Source organism: Rosa chinensis, chromosome 6 (genome assembly GCF_002994745.2).
Source record: "Rosa chinensis cultivar Old Blush chromosome 6, RchiOBHm-V2, whole genome shotgun sequence".
Lineage (NCBI taxonomy): Eukaryota > Viridiplantae > Streptophyta > Magnoliopsida > Rosales > Rosaceae > Rosa > Rosa chinensis.
This window is the reverse complement of record NC_037093.1, coordinates 66,766,927-66,788,257: the sequence shown is the minus strand read 5'-3', so window position 1 is coordinate 66,788,257 and position 21,331 is coordinate 66,766,927. Positions and strand designations below refer to the sequence as shown.

The 21,331-nt window shown below is 39.3% G+C and overlaps 3 protein-coding genes and 1 non-coding gene across 4 annotated transcripts; 2 read left to right on the top strand and 2 right to left on the bottom strand.

The window, feature by feature from the left end:
- Positions 1 to 622: 622 nt before the first annotated feature.
- LOC112171809 (adenylate isopentenyltransferase 5, chloroplastic) lies at positions 623 to 13,005 on the top strand. Its single transcript, XM_024308930.1, has 3 exons — positions 623 to 1,035; positions 5,360 to 5,368; positions 12,501 to 13,005. Exons 1-3 carry the CDS (start codon positions 623 to 625, stop codon positions 13,003 to 13,005), a joined length of 927 nt encoding a protein of 308 aa, XP_024164698.1.
- LOC112174903 lies at positions 10,689 to 10,767 on the bottom strand. The gene has a single exon (XR_002926215.1). It is a non-coding gene; the product is annotated as a small nucleolar RNA J33 (small nucleolar RNA).
- A 3,974-nt stretch (positions 13,006 to 16,979) lies between the features above and the next one.
- LOC112169870 (transcription factor MYB44) lies at positions 16,980 to 18,259 on the top strand. The gene has a single exon (XM_024306933.2). It carries the CDS (start codon positions 17,120 to 17,122, stop codon positions 18,038 to 18,040), a length of 921 nt encoding a protein of 306 aa, XP_024162701.1. The 5' UTR covers positions 16,980 to 17,119; the 3' UTR covers positions 18,041 to 18,259.
- On the bottom strand, positions 18,192 to 21,164 carry LOC112169869 (putative receptor protein kinase ZmPK1). The gene has a single exon (XM_024306931.2). It carries the CDS (start codon positions 21,140 to 21,142, stop codon positions 18,692 to 18,694), a length of 2,451 nt encoding a protein of 816 aa, XP_024162699.1. The 5' UTR covers positions 21,143 to 21,164; the 3' UTR covers positions 18,192 to 18,691.
- Between the last annotated feature and the right edge of the window lie 167 nt (positions 21,165 to 21,331).

Here is a 21,331-nt window from a genome sequence, read left to right as displayed (position 1 = left end):
AGTTAGGGGTTGGATTGTCTACCACTAACCTCCCTTGCAAGTATTGAAGTTCAAATATAAGTGATGTTATTATAATTTCCCAATGACCCTCTTTGCATCCGAATAAGACTACAAAGGCTTAAACTCCTTTAATATTATCAATTCCAACCGGATAAGTCTAGAATTAATTACATAAGAACAAATCATATTACTGGTTAAGTCTCAATTAATTGTTCCTAGATGCATAAAGCTTTGATTTTAACTCACAACATTCAAATGCACATAGAGGATATGCTATCATGCTATCAATACTTAAGGTTGACTACTCCCTAAACATTTTTTCATGAGATGGCAAACACAACACATTCAAAGTAATTTAGTTTGAATGAATATATTCACTTCTTGATAGGCCTGGGCATAGTCGGGCCGGGTCGGTTTCAGGCCCAAACCGAAGTCGAACCGATCCAATCGGAAATCCCATTTATGACACAAAAGAATTACTTTCCTTTTCTTGAACCAAATAAAACCTTAGAGTTAGCCCAAATGGTGGGGATTAGGATTAGTCAAGTATAACTGTATAAAGCTTGCATGGAATTTATGATTTGTATAATCAATTTATTTTACCTTTTTAATTGCAGTAACCATGGGATCTACCAAAGGTGCGGAACTCCCCACGAACAAGGAGAAGGTCATTTTCATCATGGGATCGACTGGATCCGGAAAAACCAAACTCTCTGTAGATTTAGCATTACAGTTTAAGGGTGAAATCATCAATTCTGACAAAATTCAAGTCTACAAAGGTGGCGATATTATTACTAATAAAGTCTCGGAGATCGAGCGCCAAGGAATTCGCCACCATTTGCTAGGGTTTATTGAAGACACTGAGGAGGACTTCACCATAGAAGATTTTTGCCACCATGTCCAAGGTGCCATTAAAGAAATTATTAACAGCAATTCGATCCCAATCATTGCAGGTGGATCAAACTCGTACATCGAGGCACTCGTTGAATATCCAAAAATTAATTTTGGAGCTAACTATGATTGTTGCTTCTTATTGTTAGAATGCAATTTATTTATGGACATCTAAATACTTGATCATATATAACAACTCTTATCTTTATAGCAGCAAGAACATTTGAAAAAACTGTTCATACAACTTCTGCAGATATATATGATTATGAATTATGATTGATTCTAAGTTCATCGTCATACTAGATAATTACAAGGCTATGTCAAATATAAGATTACAATTCAAGAACAACATGAATCAAGAATCTACTGCATATTGAACATTATGTCTAGAAAATAAAACTGATAAAAGTATATGATACTAACATGATGTAGTTCCATAATCCATTGATGCTTCTCCTAGATGCACCCTCAATCTCAGATTGTTAATGGGACAATTTTGTTTGAGGTTTGGTGTTCTAGCAGGGATCAAATGAGGACATTGTAATCCTCCTTATATCAGAAAAACTGTTGTGGCAATTCCTTCCATTAAGCAACTGCCTTATAACTTCCTTATGTTTATTTGAATGGATTAATCTAAATAACCATACATGTTTGAATTCAAATTCAAAAACAGATTGCATTAATAAAACTATTTTCAATTACAAGCTTTATTAAATACTTTGATGTTACGAACTGAAATTCTAAAACTCCTCACAATGTCAATTTGCAGAAAGTGTTGATGTCTAGTTCAATAAGGTCTTACAATCTCCCACTGAACTAGATATCATACAAAATCAACTTACATTGTTGAGTTGTTTTCTTAAGTGTGCACAAGAGTTCAAGGACATCATCTGTTTTTCAAAGTCCTGTCAATTTTGCTAAACTGCATTGAAGTACAAAAGATTACAATGAATTGGAAAATCACTAGTCTTCTATGATCACAATGCAGCAAGTAAAATTACATGAAACTACCTCAAGTATGATCTTGTACATGTTTACTTTATTTACAGTAATCGATTTGTAAAACATGTTTGATCCAAAATTAATTTCAACTAGATAAAGAGTTGTATTAACTTACTGATTTGGCATATCAGTATCAAGTTTTTCTACATAAGTACATATTCACTGATTTAGAATATCAATATCAGGCTCCTTATATGTACATGGTTCTGCATATGTACGTGTTCTACCTATACAGCAACCAAATGTTGAAACTTAATTTTATTCAAATGATAGATATCAATTGATGACTTCATAAATGACTGACTGACTAAAGAAGATACATTACCTGATAGTACTTCACACAATATAATCAGCTTTGTTATAGGAGAATTGTAATCGTGTTTATTATTGATAATAGGAGCCCTTTATATAGGGAGTTACAAGGTACACAATAGGTAATAGAATCCGTATACAATTGAATACCTAGAACACTTTCCTATTACAACTCTAAACCCTAGTTTGTAGAGGCACACATTATGTCGACATCCTTTAACACTTCCCCTTGTGCCGCTCAAACTTGGTGATGACGTTTTGATTGTTGCCTCATTAAAAACCTTGTCAGGTAACAAAAACGATGTGGGACAAAAATAACCTTGGTCGAAGGACAAAAAGAGCACAACACGTCCTTCACTCTTCGAGATCGAACATGTAGACATCATGCCTCCCCCTGATGTCAATATCCCCCCCTGATTGCTACAATCATGGGAGTTCGTATAACTTTCTCAATCCGATGCTCTTCACATGTTTCTCAAAGGTGGATTTTGGTAACGACTTAGTAAATAAGTCCGCTACATTATTCTCTGATCGGATTTGGTTCACTTCAATATTTAGAAATGCTTGTTGTCATTTTGATGGAGGGGAGGAGGAGCACGGAAGGTGGTATTTTGCCTTGTGGGGTCCGATCCCACACTTCCGTCATCTCTTTTCTCTGTAGGGATAGAACAAACCCATATCAATCGTACCTCTCAAATATCGAAAGATTGTCTTTATACCAATCTAATGGCGTTGCGTTGGCGCGGGGCTATATCTAGCCAATAAGTTCATAATAATTGAGGTGTCCGGTCTTGTATTATGCTAATTAAGTACAATAATGCGCCTATTGTACATAAATAAGCACTTCTGCTATTAACATGTCTTCATCATCATCCTTGGGACAAAACGGATCCCTTTTAGGGCCAAGACTACGGACGACCATGGTGCATCTTTGACATTATCAAAAATGCCTCTTGACACGGTATACAAGTTCTGAATTTAGACAAAACCGTGTTCTCCCAAGGTCATTCCTCTCAAACTCGGATTCCAGGTGTTCAGCGGTTTCCCTTAACTCTCAAGGGTTCCATAAACCGCGACAATTGCAAATCCGGAACTTGTCATGGAAACGAGTGGGCATAGTTCATCATATCCCTTCCCAATCAAGTAGTCATTTTAGTGAGCATTTCAACCTCGTTGCAAATGCGCTCCGTGGTCTAGAGTCACTTGACTTGGGTAAATAAAGTCCACAAGAACCTTCATTATATTATGTATCTAGATCCTCATAGAGATACGTAGTGACCACATTCGTAAGCTGCATGTTCAGTTATTTGGAAACTACCAAACTGACAAGGTAGTGGAGTGTAATGACATCCATTACGAGAGAATATGTCTTCTCGTAGTCGATTTTAGGGCGTTGTGAGAAACCTTGCGCCACAAGGCAAGATTACCATATCTTTTTCTCATCACACTATCTAATGAAGACCTATTAATGTCAATAGGTTTTATGTTAGGAGGTGTTGGCATCTCAGGCCCGAAATCCTTCCTCTTCGTTAGTGAATCCAATTCAACCTGGATCGCATCTTTCCATTTAGGCCAATTTTCTCTACATTGGCATTCTTCAACGGAGTAAGGTTCGATGTCATTGGTCTCAATAATTCCACGTCCTCATGTACACTATTGTAGTTCGTAGAGATCTCTATATTCTCAGGAATTGGTTCTAACATTGAGGCGTCCCCCAACAATGTCTCTTAGACATAACCACAATCCAAAATATTCTCATGAGACGGATTTTGAGTATCAATGATCAATGAATCAAGTTGTGCCAAACTCGCTCTCTTCTTAGGGAGAGAATCCATCGAACCTATGGATCTCCTACTCTCTCTAGCGGAACTCATGGCCTATGACGCCATTATGCCACCTTTGTGGCGTCACCATACTATCATCCATGGTATTGGTGCAGTACCCATCTTCTCTGGGTGGCACCATGTCCTCTTGTGGGGACATCAATCCTTGCAGGCATGTTTGCAGTAGGTATATGTGATCTCGTCATTTTTAGGGGATCAAGATGAGACATAATGGGGACAGACTACGACAATTCCTGTTGTTCCTGTTGAACATTGACGTTCTAATCTCCCCCTAACGACGGGAAGATTGTCTCATCAAAGTGATAATTCGCAAATCTAGCAAAATAGAGATCGCCTGGCAAGGGTTCTACATAGCGGACTTATAGTTGGAGACTCATGTCCAACAAATATATATATGCATTCGTTGCAATGACTCATGTTGATGCGCTGTGGCGGCGCAATTGGCACATGAACCGCACACTCAAATATGCATAAATACGAGATATTAGACTCGAACCCAGTCACTAGCTGTAACGCAAATAAAAGTTGAGTGGCTGCTATGAGTCGTAGACTAATTAGCATAGCTGCATGCGATATTGCATAACCCAAGCGGAAATATTGGTGCGTATTACCAATGTCCGGGCTACCATCGTAGTCGTTTAATGGTGGCTTTTCCGCGAGATCAATTGGGTGTGTACATGGGAATATGATACTTGATATCAATACCCAATGATATGCAATAGTCATCGAAAATTGTCGATGTAAACTCTCTAGCATTATCGAGTCAAATTGACTGAATGGGATGATTTGGGTAGTGAGCCTGTAGCCATATGTTGTGTGCTAGGAGTGTAGTATAAGCAGCATTACGAGTGGATAATGACACAACACGTGACCAGTGTGTTTGCGTATCGACCAACACCATAAAATATCTATACGGTCCGCAAGTTGGTTGATCAAATCCACATAATTCTCTTAGATTCTTTATGAGAATGGAATTATTTCCTCAATCTCCTTTGCATAGGATGATCTCAATCCTAAATAACAGGCTTTACAGAACGAAACATGGGCTTTATAATCAACCAATGAAGATTTTGGTTAGGCCATAATGTCACAATAGACTTGAGAAGTAGAGAGAGGAGTTTATGGTGTCAATGCCATGTATTTGCCGCAGGGGGTAGGCGGCGCAGGCCATGTATGGCCTGTCTTTGCACAATCATGGCGCCATGAGGCGCATGTGCAGCTCCTCGAACCAATTCTTGGTTCTTACTTTTCTTCGTTCTGAAAATGGATGTCCGTGTAAAGTCTTTAATACACGGATCATCATGTCAAAGCCTATATGTGTCAAAATCCCATAAGTCGTCTCTCATGACATGGTTGGATTCAATAACTCAAATAGTGGTTGCATACAACCCACTAGAGCGACACATAAGTTTTTCTAATACTCGTTTATGTCCGTAGTCATTAGAGGTGATGCAAAGGAACTCTGTCCATTCTCAAAATGTGTTTCCACATGAAAACCATTGGCTCTTATATAATAAAGTTCGAATTAAGGTATGTCCAAGACATTAAGTAAAAGAATTGACACTTTATTAATAGCCAATGATTACATCAAAGTTTCCAAAATCTAATCTAAAATAAAATCAAAGTAAGACACATTGTAGTCACTCTGTCCGTTTGGTAACTCCAATCAAATACGACCAGGAAAGTAGAGAGAGATGTTGGTGGAGCAAGGCTCTCTTAAGTACCAATAATCTCAATGACTTTCCTAGACATCACATTTTATTGGATTCGCCACATAAGAAAGAGTTAATACAATTGTCATTTATTGACTAAGGCAAATTGCCATTACAAAAGTTCTTGGAAAAATAAAAAGACTATTCGAAATAAAAATCTACGGCATTTTGTCTTCATCGCCAGATTTAAAGTCTTTTTGAACTTGATGTCTTGATCATTGTGAGGTAGCTACCTTCTTAGGTACATTGCAAACTCAGGCCCATTGATCAGACGTTCCATATCAGAAATAGATACTATGAAGAGGATTCTCCCTTGATTGAGGCGCATTGGCGCAATGTGCATGGTCCCTGGGACCTGAGGCGTTGGAAGATTATAACCATGACCAACGTTGGATCTATGGTTTCCAACCCTTAGTCCCTCAAAATCACGGCTCTTACTGTGGCGTGATTGTCGCCTTTGGCGACTACCTTCATGAGCATTTCAATCATATGGATCATGATGTCTATGGCGACTTTCTCTAGCCATGGGATGATGCTCTGGATAGCTATCTTGAAGCCTATCAATTTCTCTACTCACAAGCTCGTTGTATTGCCTTTCAGCAATTTCCATAGCTTCAATAATTTTTTGAAAGCTTGTGATCCGTCTTGCATTTATATGAGTCCGAAATAAATCACAGGATCTCATAGCATAGACAGGGAAGGTATTGAGGGTTTTCTCAATCAATTGTTCTTCTGTGATCGTCTTACCACAGAAGCGCATCATTCCTGTGATGCGGAGAGCTTCCGAATAAAATCATATGACTGTATCAAAGTCAGAGAAGCAAAGATCATTTCATTCTACTTCTAAATTCGGAAGGATGGAGTCATGAACATTGCCATGACATTCATGAAGCGCTTGCCAAAGCTTTATGGCGCTATCCTCATTCATGAACTCAAACTGGAGGTCTCTATCCATATAACGCATCATTAGGGCAAGTGCCCTGGAATTGTCAATCTCAGTTTGAGGGTCTGGAGCAGCTCCTTCAGAACAAAGCTCTTGGATTGTGTGCAATAGATCACGGGAAATAAGATGGAGCTCAACGTCCTGAGTCCATAATATGTATCTTTTGCCTGCATAATCCAATGGAACAAAATCGAGTATGTTCGAGTTTGACATCCTGAAAAAGGGTGAAATAAGAACGAATTAGTTTCGGAGCTAAACTTCCACGAAAACTAATAATAATAAGATTTCCGAGCTATGCTACCAAGAAATCAATTTCCAAGAATAATTGGATTAGACCAAACAATGATGTTTTAATATGGTCACAATTTGATGCTTACAGACGCTCTTAGTCCAAGCATTGTGAACGCTCTTAGTTCACACGAACACTCTTAGTTCGTTTAATTATGAACACTCTTAGTTCATACGAACACTCTTAGTTCGTTAAGCGTGAATCCCCACAATTCCGCTTTGTTAAATATCAAACTCATTTGGCAACATATATTCCAATATTTGCAGAAAATAAAAGGAATTTAAATACAAGAAAGCAGCAACCTTAATTATAAAAACTTACGTGATTGTTCTTGGCTTGAAGACACTCGCGTGTTGATGCAGCGTGTAGCTAAATTAGGATTGCTAGAATCTGGTCGGAAATTGGCAGTTGGTGGCTGCCCTTCTCCCTTCCTTTTTTTTCTTTCTTTTTTTCTTCTTTCGGGCCCAGCCCTGCTCCTTCCTTTTTTTTCCTTTCCTTTTTTTTTTTTTGGGCCCAGCCGGGTCCCCCTTTTTTTTTTTTTTTTTTCTTCTTCTTCTTCTTTCTTTCTTTGCGTCTTCTTCTTCTTCCCTCTATTTTCTGAATTTTTTTCCTTTCCTGCGGGGGGCTGCAGCTAGCGGTGTGGCTAGGCAGGCTGGCTACGGCTTGCGGGGCTTTTGGGCTGCTCGGCTGCAGGTCTGCGCGGCTGTTGGGATGGCTGCAGGTCGGGCTGCTGGGTTTGGCAAGGCGCGGGGCTACTGGGAGCGGGGCAGGAGGCAGCAGGTGTTGCGGGGTAGCAGTGGTATTGCTGGAGAGGTCCGGCCGGTGAGGTGAGGTCGGGGTGGAGAGATTTTTTTTGTTTGTTTTGGGTTGGCGGCAGAGAAGAAAAAGGTTTTTTTTCTTCTAGGGTTTTTTTCTTTTTCTGAAGCTAGGGTTAGAACTCGTGCTGATAATGTGTTGTAGGGGAATTGTAATCGTGTTTATTATTGATAATAGGAGCACTTTATATAGGGAGTTACAAGGTACACAATAGGTAATAGAATCCGTTTACAATTGAATACCTAGAACACTTTTTTATTACAACTCTAAACCCTAGTTTGTAGAGGCACACATTATGTCGACATCCTTCAACAAGCTTGAAATTCTGGACTGTCTCTCTCAGGGTCGCTATAAGGAACAAAATCTGCTGGACCAACTTCTCTGCTGAGGTGATAGATGACCTTTGTTGATAGTTCAGAATTTTTGCAGGCCAAAGGGAATAATTGCCAAGGATTTTTCTATCCAAGACTTTGGCCACTGCAAGTTAATTTCATTTATTGACAGGATGATATCAGAAATTGGGATTGATAGAGCTGTTGGGGGTTATGTTAGATATACTCTCCCTCTCTTTGTGGAAGCAACAAATGAAAAGCCGACTCGATCCTGGCTTGCTGCTGAAATATTATGCTCGTGGAAGTGCCCAGGAGGAAGTGCTGTAGCTTCATTCTTACCTTCATTGAGTGCTTATGCGAAGAGTAAAAATTTCTCTTCCCAGGAAAGCTTGCCAGACATTATTTTCAACATTCTACTTGATGGTACACTTGGTCAACGATGATGTGCTGCACATAATTTGTCTATCAGTGTCCTACTTCAAGTGATGAAGTGGAGGATATTATAGAACGATTCTTAAGAGCTCTTGTAGCTTTTCTTTTAACTTTGTTTAATGATAAAATGTGGGGTACAAGTCTTCTGTTTTATACACCAAAGTCCAACTTCATTCTTGTACTTGCTCAACAATTTAAGCTGCATTGCCATTTTCCATTAACTGATGCTTTGACTGCATGGCTTCCTTGAGTAATATAGGATTATTTTCTTCCCCCAAATCAAGTTCAACTTCAGTGAAATATAACGTGTAACACCACCGGAAATTGCAGGTTTCTTATTCTTGTTGATTTTCAAACTTCTGATGTGTAGTTTACAACAATTTCTGTGTTTTGAGGGCATTCAGGAATATGCACTTCACTCTGACTTCGAACTTGATTTTTGACTACAGTTGCTGGAACTTCTACTTCAGTTTCAGTTTGATCCTGCATTTTCTCTTCATCTCAAATGGAGAAACCTCGATTCATGATTCTTGGTGGTGGTCTTGAGTACCAGCGAGTTTCTAACCTATTGTCAAGTTTTGATACTCTTTTACAGCAGGAGATGGACCATTTAAAGATGGCAGTAGCAAAGATCGAAGCACGCCACCCTGATGTCCTTCTGGTGGAGAAATCTGTTTCTTGAGATGCTCAGAAATATCTTCTTGCAAAAGACATATCACTTGTTCTTAATATCAAGAGGCCACTTTTAGAGCGCATAGCTCGCTGCACAGTTGCTCAAACAATTTCATCTATCGATCATCGCTCTTCACAAAAGTTGGGCTACTGTGAGACATTTCATTTGGAGAGGTTTCTGGAAGACCTTGGTTCGATTGGCCAAAAGAAACTGGTGAAGACATTGATATATTTTGAAGACATTGATATATTTTGAAGGCTGCCAGTTGCTTTACTCAGTTCTGTAAAACTCATTTACTTTATTGTTCTTTCAAACCTGCCAAACTGTGGACCAAAGTACAACATTTGTGTTACCACATATTACAAATATATAATCCTGGATATCCTAACCTTTCTCACTCCAATTTTTCCATTTCTTCTAAACTCTGGTTTGTATGTTCTGCTCTTGAACTTTTTTTTTTCCCTTCTATTTCACTTTGGTCGAACATCTCATTATAACAAGTTGCTCTATGAGTTTTAAAAATTCTTATCCCTCTTTCTGAACTGCAGAATTTGAAATTTTTGACTTTTCTGAATGTTCAATAAAATATGCACTAATTGAGATAGTCCAACTATTGGATGTATTCATGGTGGGTGACGTTGCCTCCATGCAAATAAGTATAATTAAAGCCAGCAAAAATGTCTTCACTGATGTTAATCACCCTGAAAGATTTACTGATGCCACCTCAATTCAAGAACCAAAATCAATCAAAGACATCTGGATGACCATAATGCATTCGACCTTTCAAAGGATTTACCAACACCCACCCGCTGTCCTAAGATGACAACTTGTTTCCTGACCTGACATAAACCAAGCAAGTGTGAAACAGAACCACTAAAGACATGCTCCCTAACTCCCAAGATCGTAAGCTTCCGGATACCATGATAGTGCCTGTATTCTTCCAATAGATTCCGCATTTTGCATGCCTCCTCAAAGTTATTGTCTTGGTTCATATCAACAGGATTGAACATAATATCATGATTTTAATTCTCTGGTTTTCCCTCTTCGAGCTTTAAGGGACTAGGCAACTTAATGCAATAGAATTCAACTACTTTCTCTAATTAATTATCATACTTGACAAGAATAGAATAATATTCCTTTTCATTCGTGCCAGTTGAAACCTCATCAATATAGGCAATTTGAAGTGCTTCCTTAGTTTTCATCAGATATAAAATTTCATGAGCATGGAGATCTTTCTTTGCCTCTTGTTTTCCATATATCTGGCATGCAATCATATACATATATATTTCATCAAAGCAGTTCCAACTTCATGACCTTTGTACAATGAGTTCACACAACTGCTTGTTCTAGCTACTTAAACTCCTGGAAGAAGGTGACCTCTCCGAGGTCAAACCGTCCAAACCAATGTCTCGCATCATAGAACCAATTTCTTGTGAACCTTCCCGAATGTCCATCTCTAATGCAGAATCCAGAAAACCAACATCTTAAGAGCTCAAAAATAATATATCATCCCCTTTACAATTCAAGTAAGTGTATGCCCTCTGTAAGATGCCCAAAGCTTGAGTTCACTTAACTTCGTTGTCCGTATCTCATCATCATTGCCTATTCCTTCTCGACGCATCCTCTCCATGTTAGACTCTTGCATCTGCTTTACAATTAATTTTGCAGGTGGTTCCTCGCTCAACATATGATCAAAATCTTGGATTCTTAGATGCAGTTCAATACCACCTTTTTATTTCTTAAGTTCAATTCATTGAGCAACTGAATCTGATTGATACTTATAAGAAAATGCATGGCTGTATGCAATTATTCAATCTAAGTCAGTCATACTAGTGCTGTAAAACTGAAATTATGCACTAGAAATATATGTCCCAAATGTTAATTTAAATTTTGAACAACATTTTAATGAAGTGCAAATACATTGATCAGCAGACTATGGTATTTTCAAGAATTTTGGTGTCATTTGTGACACACTTTTCTCTGATATCATATGAATGTCTAATGACATGTATATGCTACTCAAATAACCAAATGTTTGAATACTAATTTCTTTGGAAACTAGAATCAAATTAATTTCAAGTATAAGTGAGTCTTTTGTTTTCTGTTGATAAATGAAATAGTTCATGCATTTATATAACAACCATTTTGATGGCAGGATACACACACACACACACACAATCATGATCCTGAAAACACTTCAGTTTGCATATAATCATGAATACATGGCTACTTTGGCAGCATACTATGTTGTGATCATATATGCAGTAATTTCTGAAATTATATTCTGTCAAACACATATTCAGGAATATTGTAATACACCATCTAATCAACTTGGAGATATGTATCATAAATAAAGCATGATGATTTTATCAATCTTGTAGTGTAATTGAAAATCACAAATTAAACATATATAAGCACCATTTATGCATTAATCGAACAAATTTGAATTACAGTAAGGATTCCAGAACATGAAACTGTTATGCAGCAATATGTAAGATGTGATCATGACACTTGAACCGAAACATGAATATCTTAACAATCTTAATTTGAGCATGTAGGCTCTGATACCAATTGTTAGAATGCAATTTATTTCTGGACATCTAAATACTTGATCATATATAACAACTCTTATCTTTATAGCAGCAAGAACATTTGAAAAAACAGTTCATGCAACTTCTGCAGATATATATGATTATGAATTATGATTGATTCTAAGTTCATCGTCATACTAGATAATTACAAGGCTATGTCAAATATAAGATTACAATTCAAGAACAACATGAATCAAGAATCTGCTGCATATTGAACATTATATCTAGAAAATAAAACTGATAAAAGTATATGATACTAACATGATGTAGTTCCAGAATCCATTGATGCTTCTCCTAGATGCACCCTCAATCTCAGATTGTTAATGGGACAATTTTGTTTGAGGTTTGGTGTTCTAGCAGGGATCAAATGAGGACATTGTAATCCTCCTTATATCAGAAAAACTGTTGTGGCAGTTCCTTCCATTAAGCAACTGCCTTATAACTTCCTTATGTTTATCTGAATGGATAATCTAAATAACCATACATGTTTGAATTCAAATTCAAAAACAGATTGCATTAATAAAACTATTTTCAATTACAAGCTTTATTAAATACTCTGATGTTACGAACTGAAACTCTAAAACTCCTCACAATGTCAATTTGCAGAAAGTGTTGATGTCTAGTTCAATAAGGTCTTACACTTATGGCTCGATGCTTCCTTAGTTCCTTACCAGTAATATATGCTCATGTGTCAAGAAGAGTTGATCAGATGGTGGAGCCAGGTGTTGTGAATGAGCTAAGACGATTTTGTGTTCCCGGGGTTGATTATGAACGTGGCATCCGACGAGCGATTGAAGCTCAGGAGATGGATCCCTTTTTCATGGCGGAGAGAAATAATGAAGATGAGGATACCAAGATGTCATTGCTTGAAGCTGGCATCAAAGATATTAAGGAAAACACCTGCAAGCTCGTTGATCGCCAAACAGAAAAGATTCGACGTCTGAAGGATGAACTTGGATGGGACATTCATCGACTTGATGTAACATGTGTGCATCAGAGACGTGGAGAAGAAGCTGAGAATGCATGGAGAGCTTTTGTTTTGGAACCGAGTTTGGCTATTGTGGAATGTTTTTTGAAGAATTTTCCTTATCCAGGACAGTCAAAAGTCAAAACCTACGTGGTCTATGTTCGGGAAAATAAAAAAATTGCAGCGTTGAGAAATCTCTGAAGTCACCAGAAGGGAAATGGGGCTGTCTCGACCTTTTTGAAAAATAAATCCTTTTATAGGGAAAATAAATTTTATGTGATCGAATAATAAATAAAAAAATGCTGCTAAACCAAGAAATAAAAGTAAAGAAATACTATATTTTATAGTTTGTACTGCATCAAAATAAATACAGATACATTCTTCATGTTCTCAGATATATATATTTGTGTCTTTATCTATAATTGTATGTTCATGTTTATACGAGATGAACTTACATATGCATGAATCATAAATGACATGTACTTATTTGCATAATAATCAAGATATTGCTAATGATATAAGGAAGGTTATTTTCTTAAAAATGAAAGTGGTAAACTTATTGCTGAGCAGCATAGTACATTGGTTCATGCTCATGTGCCAAAAAAGTGAGCAAATCTAGTTGGATCTTGTCAAAATTGTCTATATATGTTTTTGAATTTGTTGTTGTGGTATTTCAATTGGTTGTGGACTTGTGGCAGACAAATCTCAATCCTCCTCCATAAATTTCATGGCAATTAACTAGAAATATATGTCATGATATTATTTGGTTCATACGGGAACTCCACAACCTCTTGAGTGGTCTATACCTATGTATTATCATGATACTCCCACAACCTCTTGTATGTTTTTAATGGCAGCAGCGAGTATGTAATAACTATTTTAGTTTGAGCAATGATTCATTAATGAATTGATTCAAAATACGGGAACTCCACATTTTCAAGAACTACAACTAGGAGGGAAGAAACTGTGCATATCTTGGAACTACTAGTTCATTGGTTTACTCGAATTTGGCTCCATCTCTTATCAAAGTTCTTGCAACCGAGACCAAATGTGCTTGTATATTAGGTTTTGGTTTAGTCATTAACACTGTATTATTGAATTTTCTTTGAATAAGCAAGTTCATCAAGAAAACAAAGTTGATACAAGCTGGAAAAATGGTCCCGGCCCATCCTTATTTGATACAAGTAAGCCCCTCCCGACCTTGAGGCCCATCCCTAAGCTTAACCTATCAACTTCATGGTCCAGCCCTTCCCATTTTCCAAATCCATTCCTAAACTCTGCATTTAAGTGTTTCCCTGCTTCACAATTTTTGCCCTCATCCTTACTCACTATTAACGTTTTGAGAGACGACGGGCTCTTCCGCAACTGTCACACGGAAATTAAATCCCTTTCCTCATGAAATTAAACCTAATGAACATGAAAGCACTTGCATTAGAGAGTTCTATTCTGATAATCGTGACCAGTATACGATTAATCTACATTTCAAATTTTCAATCAACAACATATCAAGTTCTTAAATTGTATCTTAAGAATAATTTCAACAGCTTTTTTTTTATAATTTTAGTATTGTGGTTTTTTATATATGTATGAATTGTATCCCACGTTATTACTATACAAGATTGCTTTCTCCACCAACTTGTCTTAGAATGCTATTAAGTTAGGCATGCACTTTGAACTAAATCCAATAAAGAAATCAAACAACATGCATGCATTAGAGTTTGATTAAAATAGAAGACCGACGTTAAATTAACAAATCAATTAGGCCATTAGCATTAGTGGCTCCAAGCTTGGGCAGGTGAGACTTGAGAGGACTCCCCACCCTTTTCCCGGGGGTTTTTATAATCCGGAAGGGTTGGCGGTACGTGGGGATATGGAGCTCACGTGAGATGCACTCGTGTGGCGGACGTAGCCACGTGAGGAGTACGGGTAAAAGGACAGGGTTAGGTAGGAGGCGGGTGGGGCTGGCACGTGAGAGGGAACTGTTCCATGCGTGTGTGTATATGGCAAGTGGGGTGGGGTAAAAGAGGTTCATGTACATATATAGAGAGACAGCTGTTTCCCGCGTAACCGAATTGGATGTTGAACCAGTAGTAGTAGTCCTACTGTTGAAGAAAGGGGACTAGTCCTCACTCTCCCTCCTCTCTTTTAATCTTTGCTTTCTGTTTTTTGTTGCTTTCCTCCCTTTCCTTTTTCCGTTTTTTTTCTGTTTCTCTTTCCAGACTCATTCCCACGCACATTGTTTTCGTGACACTCACACGCACCTCAACTATAATGTTTCTTCTCTTTGTTGAAATTTTATAGTGCTTCAGAATAAGGAGACTCCAAAAAGAAAAGAAATTAGAGCGGTTTTGAAATGAGATTAAATGTTGGGAGGCAATTATTGATAGAGGGCTATATAAGTATATAACGGGAGCTCGTGTGAAATCTTACACCTATAAAATTAATTATTGTTATCGATATCATACTAATCATAAAAATAACTGAATTTAACAAATACCTCTAAAAGTCTAAATGCGAGACATATTTTGTCATGTCTATATAAAAATTAAATACAAATATTCAACTATGCTGTTATAAATCGTTAGATTGTAAAGTACAATACAATGTGTCCCGATCAAAAATCAATTTACAGTTTTGAAATCTAGAATTTTGATAATCCAAAATAACGTAAGTAATTGCCAACAAAAGTTTGTTCAGTTGGTAAGGACGGCCTTGTGTTGGAGCCCCCATCTAAGTTCGAATCCTGCTGCCGACTATCCTTTGTTGGTGGGTAATTTAGAAAATGTCATGCATAATTCCATACCAATAGGCTGGGTTGGGCTGGGCTGAGACACTGGCTAATTTTGTAAGTCATGTTGGGTCAAGATTGTAGGTTTGCCCTGACTTTGGTAGCGCAGGAAAGCCTCCCTCTTATCTGAACTTTTACGTGCTAAAAACAAGAAAAAAAACTTAAAGTAATTATATTTATTAACATTTAATCATCCAGTAATCTGATTTTTACGATATTAATTATTTGAAATAATTAATAGGCCGCACGTATGCTATTAACTCTAATTAAAGATCATGTACAAATGACCTCCACCAGATTGAAGTTTTAGGAGACGAGATTATAACAACTAGTGGAATGCAGAGAAGAGGAAGCAACGAGGAAGGGAAGCAAAGCAAAGCAATAAATTAAACCGGTTAGACGGTGGAGTCGGTTTTGGCAGTTTCGCAGGTGGAGCGTGACCGGCACGTGTCGGTGAGTGGTTGGCCGTTAGGGGGAGATAGAGTCTCACTCCCACTCGGGTGGGCCTTAAATTTTACAGCCTGTACTGACACAACTCCAGTACCGTTCGTCCCCCGATTCTGCTACCCAATTTTGTCGTCTTATGCATCCAGCTCAGCACTTCCGTGCGTCCGTTTCTCGCTTATATAAGTATATTAAAAAATATCTCTTTCCCCAAAATGCGAAACAGCCTGGCTCTTGGTCAAAGTCATTCTTATACGCTCCCATCCACTCCCAAACCAAACAAAACCAAACCGTACACCTCCCCTTTTATTAATTTTTTATGTCATTTTCTCAATTTTTTATTCTTCGCGATAAGATCACTTTCAACTCTCTAGTCTTATCCCAAATCCCTCTCTTTCTCTCTCTTTAACTTCCAAAACGGCCAATTCAGCATTTAAAACCCCGCGGTTTTGGGGACGTGGTGCACATTCTTTGGGCCGTTTAACTAACGGTTTTACTTGTTGACTGTTTTTACTTTCCCTCGGCCGTTAAAATTACTATTTACTGTTCTTACGTTATCAAATCTGTGAAAATTCAGAGGTCTAGTTGAGCCGAGGCCCCCACCCGTAGACAACTCAGGTTGACATGACCATGCAAGATTCTGGTTAAAAGTTAAAACAGCAGGCGAGTAGGGAAACCTAATTTTTGTTTTTTTTTTACTTTTTCTGTTTTTTTTTTTTTTTTTATATTAAAAAATGAAAAAGAGAGTGATTGTGCTTTTGTATTTATACGTGTAAGATGGAGGGGAAAGGAAGGGACGCGTGTTAGTTTGACAGCTGTATGCGAGTAACTGCCTTGCCAGGAAGAATCCCCCATATCACAACGGCTAAGACCGGTTACTCAACCGGCTATCACGAGTCACCAAATCCCCTTCCGTATATAAACCTTGCACCTGTGTCACCTCCTCTCTCTCAGATCAAAGGTGAGGCTCCGCCTCTACCACCACCCTAGCATCCTGTACAGAATTTCCAACTAGAATTATTTTTATTTTTCGTAGTTTTTAATTTTTAGCTCTCTATTTTAATTTAAGAGGACTATCAATCCATGGCTTCTTCTTCTTCGACCAAGAAAGCCGCGGCGGATCGGATAAAAGGTCCGTGGAGCCCAGAGGAAGACGAAGCGTTACAGAGGCTGGTCCAGAGCTACGGCCCGAGGAACTGGTCTCTGATCAGCAAATCGATCCCTGGTCGATCCGGTAAGTCGTGCCGGCTACGGTGGTGCAACCAGCTCTCGCCGGAGGTGGAGCACCGGCCGTTTACTCCTGAAGAGGACGACACCATAATTCGAGCCCATGCCCGGTTCGGAAACAAGTGGGCCACCATCTCTCGCTTGCTCAATGGCCGCACCGATAACGCCATTAAGAACCACTGGAACTCCACGCTCAAGCGCAAATTCTCGTCCTTCTCCGACGACATGTCGCCCGAGCAGCCTCTCAAAAGATCGGCCAGCGTCGGGGCGGGTACAACAGTGTCGGGTTTGTACATGAACCCGGGTAGCCCATCCGGATCCGATTTGAGCGATTCTAGTTTACCCGGCGTGATTCCTCCCTCGCAAGCCGTGCGGCCGGTCGCTCCGGTAGCGGATCCACCGACATCGCTCAGCCTGTCGCTTCCCGGATCCAATGAAGGGCCGAATCATCAGAGGTCAGCATCCGGATCCGGATCCAGTTGGGTTGTGAGCCCAAAGCCCAAGGCCCAGATAGTTCAACTTCAACCTCAAGTAATTCAAGCTCAACCTGAAGAAGCTGGAGGTGGAGAGGCGGCGCGCCAGGGCAACCATAACAGTGAGGCGGGGATTGATAAGCAGTTCTTCAGCGCAGAGTTCTTGGATGTGATGCAAGAGATGATCAGAAAGGAAGTGAGAAACTATATGTCTGGGGTTGATCACAATGGGATGTTCATGCACACTGAAGCTGCCATTAGAAACGCAGTTGTAAAGCGGATTGGGATTAGCAAAGTGGAGTAGTGATCCCAGAGATAGAGAGAGTGACGTAGCCCTAGGATTATGAATCTATGATCCGAGAGACCCAGGATGGTGATCAAAGTTAGAGTCCTGTCCGAAAAAGCTTCGGAGTTGGGCAGCCAAAAAAAGATTAAGCTCTGTTATTAAATTTCCCTTTTTTTTTTTTGTTTTGTTAAAAGTAGCAGTCGGAATAATTTTGGTAGTGTACAGAGGAGGAACAAACTGGGGATGATGAGCCTTTGGTTTTATTAACATAAAAAAGAGTAACTGGGTGGATGAAAATCTGGAAATGTTTCGAACTGGTTGTGTTGATGTTCTAATACAAAAATTGAAAACATGAAAAGCAAATTTATCCAATCAGACTTTGAAGTAAAAAGATTAAAACTAGAAGCAACAATGACTCTTTGAGACCAGCAATAGAACTGTATGTCACTCTAGGCCAGTTTGGCTTATGAATTTGGGCAATATCTTAGAGGCTCTATACTAGAAGCTCTAGAATACATCCGTTACTCGTGTATAAGTAGGGTTTGATGCTATTCATAATTCTATTATTAAGTAGTATGGATTGGAGGAATTGAAGGAACAAATGCTAAAGAGGGCAAATTTTATATTTAAAAACATACTGTTGACATCCCAGAATATGAACAGGCACCCCTACAATTCATGATGTAGAAGCATCTCAACTACTCGACTCATTGAGGGTCTTGCATTTCTGTCTTCCTCTATACACTGAAGAGCCACTTTAACAAGAATTTCCAGCTTACCCTCTCCATTTTCACCTCCCATCTCAGTCTCTGCATTTGTAAACGCTCCATCCATTTTCTCCATGACCCATTTGACCATTATTTGCTTCTGTGTCTCCCCTCCACCTTCAAGCTTCTGTGTCTCCCATCCACCTTCAACAGATTGAACGTTCCTTTCAGTTGGGTTCTTTCCGGTCAGCATCTCCAATACAACAATCCCGTAACTGTAAACATCCACTTTGGAAGTGATTGGCATATTGTGCACCCACTCCGGAGCCATGTAACCTCTGGTTCCTCTTATCCTAGAGAAGTCCGAGCTGGTGTTCTCACCTCTGTTTAATAGCTTGGACAATCCAAAATCAGCTACCTTTGGATTGTAATCGGAGTCCAATAGTATGTTTTGCGGCTTCACATCACAGTGTAAAACCCATTCCAAGCACTCTTCATGTAGATAAGCCAGGCCTTTCGCTGTGCCTAGAGCAATTTCATACCTCTTCTTCCAATCAAGCACATTGGAAGATAAATTTTTCGCCAAAGAACCATGCTCCATGTACTCATACACTAGAAGCCTATGCTTGTCTTCTACGCAATAACCCCACATCTCTATCAAGTTCATATGGTAGAGCTTACCAATAAGGCTCACTTCTGCAAGGAACTCTGCTTCACCCCCTTGTTTACAGTCATTCAGTTGCTTGATTGCTGCAACTCGTTGATCAGACAATATGCCTTTGTACACAACTCCTCCTCCTCCTCTGCCAATCTCTTCTTTAAAACCTTTTGTGGCCTTCTTCAACTCGGAGTAAGTAAACCTTCTGAATCCACTGGCAGCTTGAAGGTAGCCTTGAGCAAGTAGTTCTAATTCTGGATCTTTTTTATCTCCACCGCTTCTTCTTGTCACAAAAAACCACACAACAAAGATGCAAATAACCTCTATTCCTCCCAAGGCAGATGCAAATTTCAGCATAAACTCAATCGATCCATTGGGCTTGCTTCTTTCATATGTTCTGTCAAGCTGTGCTGTAAGTTTAGCTGAGCACATGTTGGTATCTCTATAGGTAGCATTGAGGAGGCCTTTTGGTAGCTTGACATACAGCTCCCCATCAAAAGCAGGTGACCGGTACCCATTTCGTAACTGCGCCTTGGGATAACACTGATACTGACCACCACCAAATTTGTGGTGGAATGCAGTACAGTTGCACAAGTCCAGGCACAAACTTTTGCACTCATCTAATGTGTAATTGCCATAGACGGCATAATCATAACCATACATCTCAATACGTGGAAGATGCACAAAACCAAACTCCTCCCGTGCACTACTCTTGCAGGACAGATTGAAACCTGCCGGTTTACACCCATAAGACCAATCGGTTTTACTGATCATTTCATAACCCGGCAGGCATGAGCATTTCCTACCTGTACTAGGAATATAGCTGCAATAGCTATTAGCTCCGCATATGCCATGAATTTTACAAGGTTGTAAAACTGCCTCCCATGTAACAATCCATTTATCTCCAGGACCTTTTCGACTGTAACCTCTGAGATTACCATCTACATCCATCCTGAATATTCGCTGCAAATTTGCACCGTAGTCGATTGTCCAAACGATAAAATTATCAGATGCACTAAAATTTCCCAAGCTGTCAAAAGTTGCAATTCGACTGTTGTTGTATGTGGATCTTCCTACTTGCCAACTCAGAAGCCATGGATCAGGCCAGTAAATGCTCGAAACCTCGGGGCCGTTGTAGAGCATACGAAGAGTGTTGTCGTTGTCGAAGTAAAAAGAGTAGAAGCCGGAGGAATAGTTGGTGAGGCTTCTTGAAGAAATGAGCTGTGTGTTTCTAGTGAGCGCTTGCTGAGGCAAAAGTGTGTCCGTCGGAGAAGCAAAGCTTTCCCACAATACGCCGCCGCCGTGCGCAGCGAGCAGAACAAGATTGCCGGTGTTTCTAAGGTGCAAGTGGGCCGATGAGTTTGAAGCTGTGTTGGAGGACCACACGGTGTATCGGTCGATGTCGGAGAGAATAAGGGTTCCACTTTTGTGCAGGGTGAGCTTAGAGCGTTGACCGTTGACCGGCTCGTCACGATTTGCTATCCACACCACGGTGAGGTTGTGAGTACTGGTTGATGGCTCCGAGAACCATATTCCAAAGCAAAACGCATTTTCACCGACCGGAAAAAAGCCAGCGGTAAATACTGCGTCCGGAGACATCAAAGTTTGAGATGGATTTTCTACTGAAAGAAAGGATCCCATGCTCAAATTAAAAGCTGTTGATGATTTGAATGGAAAAATTAGTGCAAAAACAAGAACAAGGCACAGAAACGGAACCCTGTCCATGAGTTTAGTTGAACTCCTCAATCGCACCATTATAGGCCAAAATGTGATACAAGAGAACTAAGCAACTCAAACTTTGAGCTATATAAAGGATAAAGAAATGAAAATTAGTGCAGCTTACGTATGCTTGGTCTTGAATGTCAGCCAAACACAGTTGAATATATTATTACTTTTCAACGCATGCCCTAGTGTGGCGAGCTATCTAAGCAAAAGAACAATCTT

Excerpts from the sequence above, each read along its gene's own strand:
- LOC112171809 (XM_024308930.1), top strand. The coding sequence starts at position 623 with ATGGGATCTACCAAAGGTGCGGAACTCCCCACGAACAAGGAGAAGGTC.
- LOC112169870 (XM_024306933.2), top strand. The coding sequence starts at position 17,120 with ATGGCTTCTTCTTCTTCGACCAAGAAAGCCGCGGCGGATCGGATAAAA.
- LOC112169869 (XM_024306931.2), bottom strand. The coding sequence starts at position 21,142 with ATGGTGCGATTGAGGAGTTCAACTAAACTCATGGACAGGGTTCCGTTT.